This window comes from Branchiostoma belcheri, unplaced genomic scaffold, assembly GCF_001625305.1.
Source record: "Branchiostoma belcheri isolate BF01 breed outbred unplaced genomic scaffold, Haploidv18h27 scaffold10, whole genome shotgun sequence".
Lineage (NCBI taxonomy): Eukaryota > Metazoa > Chordata > Leptocardii > Amphioxiformes > Branchiostomatidae > Branchiostoma > Branchiostoma belcheri.
In genome coordinates, this window is record NW_017802380.1 from 2,260,093 (window position 1) to 2,270,243 (window position 10,151).

The window sequence follows — 10,151 nt, forward strand, 5'->3', positions numbered from 1 at the left end:
CTTCTCATTGAACCTTGGTCCAAGCCTTCTCATTAGCTGCAGTTGTCTTTGAACTCTGGAGAGAAATGGAAGACCTGAGGGAAAACTTCAGCTTTAGCTTGGCAAGATGAATTCTGTTAGTGTTAGAGCTGATTGTTGACCTTGACTTGCCTGCATATGGTGGGACCACAAATGAGGATATGTGTACTTGGGGTACCAAAAACACAGATTTTCTGCACCCAAGGTTTGCATGAAGGCTGGAAGGATCGCAAAACAGTATGGGTAAGGAGGTGAAGTCTGCCATCTTTGATTGAAAATTTTTGGAGGCATTGCGCAGTTTAGAATGGCCCCATAACTCGGTTTACTTTTCTCAGAATCTATGGAATCATTCCTGCTCAGAATGTGAGACCTATAGCTAGACGTAATAAATATCGCCAAAAGAGTAATTCTATGTACCAATGCAGTGCTCCTGTAGGGCTTTGAAGCACTGACATTCTTCAGATTCCTTCCTTTATGAACAAGGTAGTCGATATTTATAGAGATTGAAGCAATAAAGAATGGGATTAACAGTGTTTGAACAACCTGAGCACAGTGTTTTTTATAGATCATCCTCTTCATCCCACTGGAATGGTACTGCAATTATAGATGGCAAAAGTCACATATTTTGGCCTGGCTGGCTTAATGTTCATGGAAAAGTAAACACACAAGAACTATACTTAAAAAGAGCTACAATATAACCACATGTTTTTTTAACATCTTTGATCAGCTCTAACACACCTGCTGAAAAATATTGGCCTCCTTCGAAGCTTGTGTATTTATATGATAACCTTGTTGTTGCAAAATCCACAGCATGCTTAAGTTAACTACCTTCTTGGTAAAGGCCTGTTATTAAGTCTGCAGGGAGAAGGTAAATACTTGGTACCTAAAACATAGTCCTGGTCTGGGCTTTCCAAGAATACTCAGTCTACGTGTACTTGATTTTTCCACATCATTTTGCATGAGGATTGAGCCGGGTATCATATATGCAGCATTGCTGCTTAATTAAACAGGAGAGCTGTAAGGAGGACCTGTGGCTCGGTCCCCGTGGACAGGTGTGTTGCTGAATATTTGATGCGAGGTAATCCCTGTACAAAGACCGCGCCTTCTCCCCATCTGCTTGTGGTATTCCCCCCAGCCAGCACCTTTCTTAAAGGATTGTAGCTCTTTGTATCCCATCACGTTTACAGGGTATTACAAGATCAGAAGTGTCGACGGACTTCGCAGCTCCTCTACGTCAAACCAGTCACGCATGCAGTTCCAGCCTGATAGGCTTTTATTTTGCCTGCAGGCCTTGGGGAAGTACACACTGTAATCAGCTTTTAGACCAGGCAGCAGAAGCAAATTTACTACAGTTAGCTGCAAAGACGGAGAGCGTCACGCAGAGTTCGATGTGTTTTGTTGATAATGTTGTGCCGTGCATATGGAAAGAGAGTGTAGAAAGGTGCAGAACTCGTTATGATATTACTGTAATTCTTTCCTATTTATTCATGACCTGTACTTAGCTTGTAAGAGCATAAAGGGACAATAAAGGTCTTTTATTCATATCATTATGATGCCTTCTTATTTGAATGTAAAAGCTGTATTGTTTGCTGAAAAAGATCATGTTATGTACTAGTAAGACAGTTAAAATAGCCATTTAAATTTTTAATGATGATGAACATTTTGCTATAGGTACTGTAACTTTGCTGTTTTTTATACAGAAATTTCCTTGGCTGACTGAAAGATTTAGAGATCGGCTCATTACAACTCCCCTGCTAGGGTTGACAGGTTTTAATGCTTGTTACTCCAAAGCTTTAACATGCAATGGGTCACAGGTGCCACAGATTTCATGTTTCAGCAAGCATACTTGTCTGACATCCCAAAGATACAACAATTGTCCTTTCAATCTCCAAGACTTTTTTGCATTCCAAATTAAAATGTAAATTTGAATAATTATAGTTAGTGTAATAATAGTGATAAAAATAACAACAAGAACGATAATGATGATATTATTCAATTTCTCCTAGTCTCCTCCAGAAGAATTTATTGCCTCTAAAATCTAGGCAGATTGCACGATGTTATGCATCCTGAAAAAAGTTGACAGCAGTAGTTGTTTGTGTGCAAGAATATTTGCATACAATGTATATATTATGTTTTATGTAGTCATGGGAAGTTTCCGATATTATTAAAACTGTCATGAGTCAAGAAAATAACACTGTACTGTGCTCCAATTCTAATCAAGTCAGATTAAAATTTGTCAACACTTACTGGCCCACTGGGAGCTATTGAAGTGCACTACCCATGATGCAAAGCGGGGTTCCATCAGATATTGATCGCCGGTTGATAGGACGCAACATGTTCCAGATCTGTCATCCATGTCAAGTGGCAATTACAGCTCTCATATCAACCAATTTGGAGCAATTTCCTCCTCTTCTAAGGACTATCTGTTTCCTTCCACTTCTTCACATTTTTTTTTATGCAAGGCAAATTTTTTGATTAGGACACAGGGATATTTTCCCATTAGCCCTCTTGGTCTGCTAATCCAAAAATCGAACAGATGGGTTGATGGGATGAAGACTCTTGATAATTTTTTGATAAATCTAGTAAAAGATGGGCCTAACTTTATTACATGTGATGATGCATGTTGAGGATGAATAAGTGTCATCAAAGTGGTGAAGGGACAGGAAGCACCATTAACAGATTTAAGGACTTTGGAAACATTCTTGCCAGACTTATTAAGAAGTACATGCACATGATTTTAAATTTTTCAAGAAATACAGTTTGACCCTAAATGGAATTTATCGGCTCGTTTTTTCCAAATTTTTAGAAACAACCAACAAGACTTTAATTTTTGTTAAATACCTGTACTTTCTGTATAGTACAATCTTCTCTCTAGCTTTTTTTCAAGTGGCTAGTGTGATAATGGACAAAGTCTATTTTTTTACCCAGTTATATATATATTTTGTAAAAAAAAAACGCATTTTGTGTGAATGATTTTTATTTGACTCTTGGTAAATCTTCAAGCACAGCGCTTTGCCAACATTAGACTACCAAATATAAACAGTGCCAGTAAAATTCCCCCTTGAGAATATGTCTTTTATTGTCTGTCAAGTAAAGGTATTATATTACACTTTATAATAACTCCTTTCACCCACTCCAGCGTTGTCAGATTTCCATTTCCCTTATCTTAATTCTAAATCTCTCTCAGTTTACAACCAGAGATCTCCGTACTTCCTGTCATAATTTCCTTTCGGTATAGAACAATTTTGTTGCTTAGTTTTACTTTTACATTCCGTAAAGGTCGCCAGGCATAGCTGTACAGTATGTTCAGTACGCTGGTAAATCAATGAAGTACACTTCTAAGTAGATTACATAGCCCTCCCTTACAATGTAAAATGTACGGTCCCCGTGTACTCTATATGGTTATTGCAGTGGTTCTCCTTATCACAGTTACAGCAAATAGAGATAAGGGCCTTCATAAGTATATTGGACAAAGATTCTTTGAGCGGCCAACATTATTCATCTAAAAATACAGCAAGCACTTATGCAAGGAATCAGCCAGCGATCCTTGTAGCCCTCTGGCTATGCATCAAGAATAACAACATTATCTTAAGTCAAAACACGCAGAACTTTCTGAATGTAATGGCCATTTTAAGAACAGGTTTTCTTATCCTAAAAATATACTATATATTAGGAGACTTTGGCACAGTTGCCACTATCATTTTTAATAGTTCATAGCAGGTGACGTGCATATTATTAGAAGCCAGTCCAAACTGGCCAAGGATGTAGCTAACGTAAAATCCTTCCTCTCCTTCAAAGTTCCACAATAAATTATGGCATGCATTCTTTATCTGCTGGCGCAAAGTTGTGGCTCTCTTGCCTTGTTATGTAGCACTCTACATTGACTTTGTTTATATAAAGTGTACATTCATGATTGAGATATCCCCTATCACACCCTTAACCGGAGGAATCCACTGTCGCTGCCAACTGTACATGTATGTAAAATATTTTGCCGGGATGCTGAGAGTATTGATTGGAGGTTACTGCTATACGTGGGGACCCAGCCGGGAAGTAGGTAATCTAGATTAATGTGTTCAAGAAATGTAACCAATTGTGGATATTCTTCATCCTTGCCTTTCAGTAATAATATTAGCAAAGAAAGTGCCAAGATTCCACAAGTAGTGCAGTCTGGAGTTAGCAGCATCCAATTTCAGCAATTGGTCTGATAGGGCGTGTTCTCTAATGGTATTTCAATGTTGCAGCCTTGACGCGAAGGCATGCATTTATGAGCAGCCGGTCATGAAGCTGACAATGGGCCATATTAAATATTGAAAAGTAATCTATTTGTTACGTTTAGTTTAGTTTTCATGGTACACTGGCATTTTCCTGTCCCTGTCTTTGTCTGGACCTTATTGTACCCTTGTGAGAGGAACATAATGGTAATGTATACACCATGTCTCTCTGGGCAGGACAAAAACCATTGTCTGTACTTCAAAGGCCTGCTGTGGCGTAGCGAATGACAAATGGCCGTGCTTTGGGCATCCCCGCAGCTTGTAATAGCATCTGTAGTAGTTGGTGTGCAATGACCAGTGATGGGCCACTGCCCACTATCAAATTTTCAGGGCAGCTCCATTGGCTATCGAGGTGATTTCTTCTTTTGGTGCAGGCATGTGGAAAATGTGCTGAAAGGCTTGATCATGAATTAGTAGTGTTAGGGAGGGAATGTGATCCGTGTTAAGTCCCCTCTCAGGTGGACTGATCCCGGGGACTTAATTCGCATATGGCAGCCTCTCTGTCAGACATGATATAATTAAACTAATTAGGGACGATGGGGAATTGCTACTGGTGTGGAAAATAATGCATGAAGTGCCCTCTTCTGGATAGGGGACCAATGCTCCCGAGGACTTGATGCGACAGTAAACCTGTCCCCCCTTGCAAATGACAAAAATCAATACATAATAAAGTCCCTAATTGAATAAATATATTGGCGTTAGCTCTGAGACCCTAATGGGCATGCACGTCAGAAAGCCAGGCATTTGCAGGGGTGGCTTTATGAATGACAGTGCGCAGCCCGGTAATCCCCCAGAGTTGTGGAGCGAACCACGTCACTTCCTGATGCGAGGTGATCCCCACATGCATGCCAGCGCGCGCGTGTGTGTGTTGGCTAGGGATCCGGGCTGATTAGAATGAGTGGGGCCCCCGGCTTAATAGCACTGGGCGTGACAGTATTAAGAAATCCTCAGTTGGCTATTGTGTGAGATCAATTGAAATTACGCGTGCAGTCGGAGCAGGAGCCATTTCGGCGTGGTGGCTTGCCGGCACCCATTTCCTCCTGCCTGTTGGACTGTTATCGCCACTATGAGGGCTGCTGATGGATGAATGATTTCCCGACAGAGGAGCTTCAGTTTATTGTGAAGTGTGCGGCTTCGGCTGGTGTGATTTAGAGGATACGATGGTGGCAACGAAGACAGCTGCACCGGCAGCCGTGCTCCTCGTTCTCCTGGCCTTGCACGGAGCCGGCGGCTGCCCCAAGCAGTGCAAGTGTGATGCGAAGACGCAAGAAGTCGCGTGCACGGGAAAGGGGTTGACGGAGATTCCGTTTGGATTACCTGTGGATTCCAAGAGGCTGCTCATCACGGACAACAGCATCGCAGAAGTGACCGGGAGGCAGCTGAGCAAGCTCTCCCTGCTGGAGTGCCTCAGGCTCTCGAACAACAAAATCTCAAAGATCCATTCGGGAGCCTTCAAGAAGCTGGTCAGGCTACGATCCCTCCTCCTTGCAGGTAACAATCTGACCATGATATACAAAAATACTTTTGATGGCCTGGACAATTTGACTGAGTTAGATTTGAACAGTAACAACTTGCTTTTGCTCCAGGAGAACATTTTCAGTAATTTGCCCAGCCTAAAGACTCTTAAGCTTGGGGACAATCCGCTCATTTTTGTCCAAGAAAAGGCCTTCAAGGGCCTGCCAGGTCTGAAAGAGTTTGTGATGAAGAATACCAACGTTACCATTATGCCATACACCGCTATTCGGTCACTATCAGGCCTGGTGACTTTAAGGTTATCGCAGGATAACTTTGACACAATACAAGACAGGCCCTTCAAAGGTATGACAAAATTGAGAGAGCTGTACCTAACCGACTGGAAGAAGCTTACTAGTCTTGGTGATGATGTGTTTCGTGGCCTGAACTTAGAAGTACTATCCCTAAAAAGGGCACAGCTAACTACAGTGCCAGTGAAGGCTCTGAGACGTTTGAGGCATTTAACAAAGCTAGTTCTAACTGGCCTCCCCATCAAAAGACTGATGAGGAATTCATTCAAAAAATTGCCAAAATTAGTAGAGCTGTACGTAAATGACATGGGACTCATTTCTGTTAGTGCCAGTGCCTTTTATGGTCTGAAGAAGCTGAAAATCTTGGACCTGTCCAAAAATCATTTGACTACTCTTTACCGCGACTGCTTTGGCCCGAGTGCGGTACCCAGCTTGCAGGTGTTCAACCTAGCAGAAAACCCCTGGAATTGCAACTGTGAATTGCAGTGGTTGATGGAAGTCTTACGGACCATCCCCGAGAGTGGAAACTCTGTGTACTGCGAAGAGCCCCCAAATCCCGACGACCCAGCAATCCTTATCCCCTTGCGGAATATGACAGCGCAAATTGCCGCCCAGTCATGCAAGCCACCCACCGTCTCTGTCAGATTCGGGGACCCCGACGCAAACGAAACAGTGAAGGTGGGGGCCACTGTAGTTATCCATTGTAACGCTACAGGGGATCCGGCCCCAATCATAGAGTGGGGTGGGCCGTGGGGAAACGGTCGCCTGACCATCTCCACTCACAACGAATACGAGGAAAAAAACCACTACCTGGCACTTAACCCTGACGCCCTGGTTGTCAGAGAAGTGAAAGGCAAAGACAGCGGGAATTATACCTGTTATGCAAGGAATGGGGCAGGGACGGCACAGGCAATCATACAGTTACGTGTTCAGGGTAAGATGAAGAACCCCGACCCGGAGCAGCGAGTAGGGCGGAACGGAAACAATCCCTTCACAAACTCGACCCTTCAGAGCAACCAATCCGACTACCCGGCTACATTCGACCAACTCTTTCCCATCCTTCTGGGCAGCATTTTAATGGGGAGTGGCACGTTCTTGGCAGTAGTCATTCTGTGTTTGATAGTGTTCCTCATCTTGAGCAAGGCAAAGAAGCCCAGGGGACCTGATCTTGGGGATGAGTACGTAGCGGCTTCTCACGATTCAGGTGGCGCGGGAGGTGGGAAAGGAAGAAAACTAAGGACCAAGATTTAATCTGTGCCACCGTTCACATCCTCCCACCCGCTGTTACGACACGTCCTGCGAAACTTATTGTTGGCGATGTTGGAAAGGGTGGGTGAACTCCATTACCTGCTTGCTGAGTTTATGAGCAAAATGAAGAACTGCATACCATAGCTGAAGGGCAGAGGATCCTTCGCAGCACTATCATGAGGGTTGGTAAGTCCATGATTTACGGTAGAGAAAGAATGGGGTGCAGACATGGAGCACTTTGGTGCTTTCATTCGGCCCTGGGGAGCAATTTCTTGGGTGTTGGCAATTTTTAAGCTGCAATTAGTGGGGAGGAGACTGAATCCCCTGGACAGCATAAGAGTCTACTGTGTCGTAAGCCTGGCCACCTCGCCGTTAAAAGAGGCAAATGTACCGTGTGGCCTCGTTGGTGTGTGTTTGTTCCTCCTAACGTGGCAATGGGGTCAGCCAAAGTGACCACAGTAATGAATTTTCGGAACTGTTGCTCTCTCCACCTGTTCACATCAGTGACGTCCGACTTTGATTGGTGATGCTCAAAACGTAAGCTGATGAACTGGGACCGGATTACATGCATGTAACCCGGCCCTATCTAGCCAAAAGCCAAACTGACTAAAGCTCTGCCTTTTACAACCCAAGCAGTGATGCCCAGTCTAATCTGTTGAGCTGCACGTTCACTTATTCTACAGGTTGTTTTTGCCATAAACACTTAAATGTACACACATTTCATGCAGGCCCGCCAGTTCGGGTCATTCCCCGATGATTAGAAAGGCTGCATTGACGACATAGTAGGCCCTGCCCTGCAGGCACAGTAAGGAGAAAGTGTATCAAAATCGAGCTGACAATTCCTCGGAGGGAGATACGAAGTCCATTTTAGGCCCGGCCTGTAAATAGTGTAAGATGAGCCCTGGTCGTTTGGCAGAACAGGAAGACCGTCACGCTGCAAAATAGGGTGTGGCAGCTGCTATGGGAAATGCCAGAGAAACACAGTTGATGAATTTGCATCAAGGAATATTTTTATCTCGCTGAGGCTCTCCAGAGTGGTGCGTGTCAGTAGTTATGGTGTGGGTAGTGGAGCGGGATGATATGTATCACTGCTTTTATCTCTTATCAGCAGTGGGATAATTGTGAAGAAACATGGCAGATTTTGCCAGGAGTACGTGTATTTGGCAGTGTCTGGTGGGACTCTGCATGTAATTTGTCTTCTCCTTTCAAACCGTTCATGCAACAAGGATACCATCAGTGCATCTGAGGCCGCAACGTATAAATATAGCTTTCATAGCACATATTCACAGTTTTTATTTTCAGAGAGGCGCACCCAGTACCGTAGTAATTGTTAAATGATAACACACAGGCTATGTATGTTTTTCTGATTTTCACTCATTGATATCAGTCTGAGACTGTATTCCATTCCTGATTCGATCTGCTATACAACTCCACACTCTCTGGCTCCGGTACAACATCAGAGAAAAATCCAATAAACGTAGCCATCAAATCAGGTCATTTTTCCTCGGCAGCATGCGTAGGCATGCGCCCGTGAAAATATGGAACCGGGTATAAAAGGGTTTGGCTCATATATAAATAGCCTTGAGCTCAAGGAGGGGGAATATATGACGAATCATATATTTTCTTTTGCTTTTGTTCTGATATCATACCTGTAGCATTAGCACAGTAAGAAGGGATTAATTCAGACTACATTTCCAGTGCAAGACAGGTGTATGTACATGTACACTGTAATGTATTAGAGCTCTTTGATAATGAGATCTTATGGATTATTACAAGCTCCTATAGGCATCATGGTTTAAGGATTCTGTACGGACGTTTACATGATGAATGATCCAATAATATGGATTCAGGCCTGCTTTTGATTATTGGATACATCCGCAGGATTTTTGACGATGCTCAGTGTTTCATTTTAAGAGGATTTATGGCATAAACCAAGGCTGTATCTCAGAACTGCATGGTATTAAGGAATGCTTAAGAAGTCTTATACTAAATGTGTTTATTGATAAACCTCCATTATCACCACCCTTTGGAATGATAAATGTTATGCTAATACCATGTATGTCTGTAACAGATTTGCAATCAACTTTGTAAATAATGTCTTCCCTGGAAATCCTCCTGTTTTAGGGAAAATTTGTTTCCCAAGAAAAATTACATCACCCAGCGCAGTCCTATTACAGAAGGGTTTGATGAATTGATGTGTTTTCGGTGCAGATCCATTTTAAGGTGCCATTGGTGGAAATGCCATTGGGCTGTCCATTCTTTGAGCAATATAAATGAGGAACAGATTTTCAGTCTTACTGGGTGGGGTTAGGAAAGGCCATAGGCAATACCAAAGAGAAGAAAACTGATAACGTTTAGATCCCTTCAGCTAACATCTTTCAGTGCGGTTAAATTCGTCCCTGGGAAAGATCTATCAAGCAGTTACCACAGACTGCGCTGTACGTGTTTTATATCATCAGGTCAGGTCTATTTCTCAGGTCATTATGCAACAAGGTAATTCCTCAGTTCCCCAACAGACGGGATTTAATTACCGCTCAGCAAAATGGTCTCTGACAGGCCAGAACCAGAATTGCTTTGTTAGGCCCTCCGCCTGGCATATTAAGCTTCTCATGTGTGTCCTGCACATAAATTTCCCCGCCAGGCTTCTCTCACTGCCGGGGAAATCCCCACGTTGATTGTGGAGACGGGTCAAACTAATTTCTGAGTTCGTTTTCCGGGAATTGTTTCCAACAGGTGGGAACCAGCGACAGTTTTTGTATAAACCGTCGGTCCACCCGACACCTTGCAATTAGACATGACTTCCCCGGCTTTTATGCAGGTCAAGTCAATTTTTGTGGCCATTATGAAACAA

General features: G+C 43.1%; 1 protein-coding gene across 1 annotated transcript; it reads left to right on the top strand.

The window, feature by feature from the left end:
• The first annotated feature begins 5,147 nt into the window (after positions 1–5,147).
• LOC109472835 (leucine-rich repeat and immunoglobulin-like domain-containing nogo receptor-interacting protein 3) lies at positions 5,148–8,642 on the top strand. The gene has a single exon (XM_019772697.1). It carries the CDS (start codon positions 5,450–5,452, stop codon positions 7,301–7,303), a length of 1,854 nt encoding a protein of 617 aa, XP_019628256.1. The 5' UTR covers positions 5,148–5,449; the 3' UTR covers positions 7,304–8,642.
• The last annotated feature ends 1,509 nt before the right edge of the window (positions 8,643–10,151 follow it).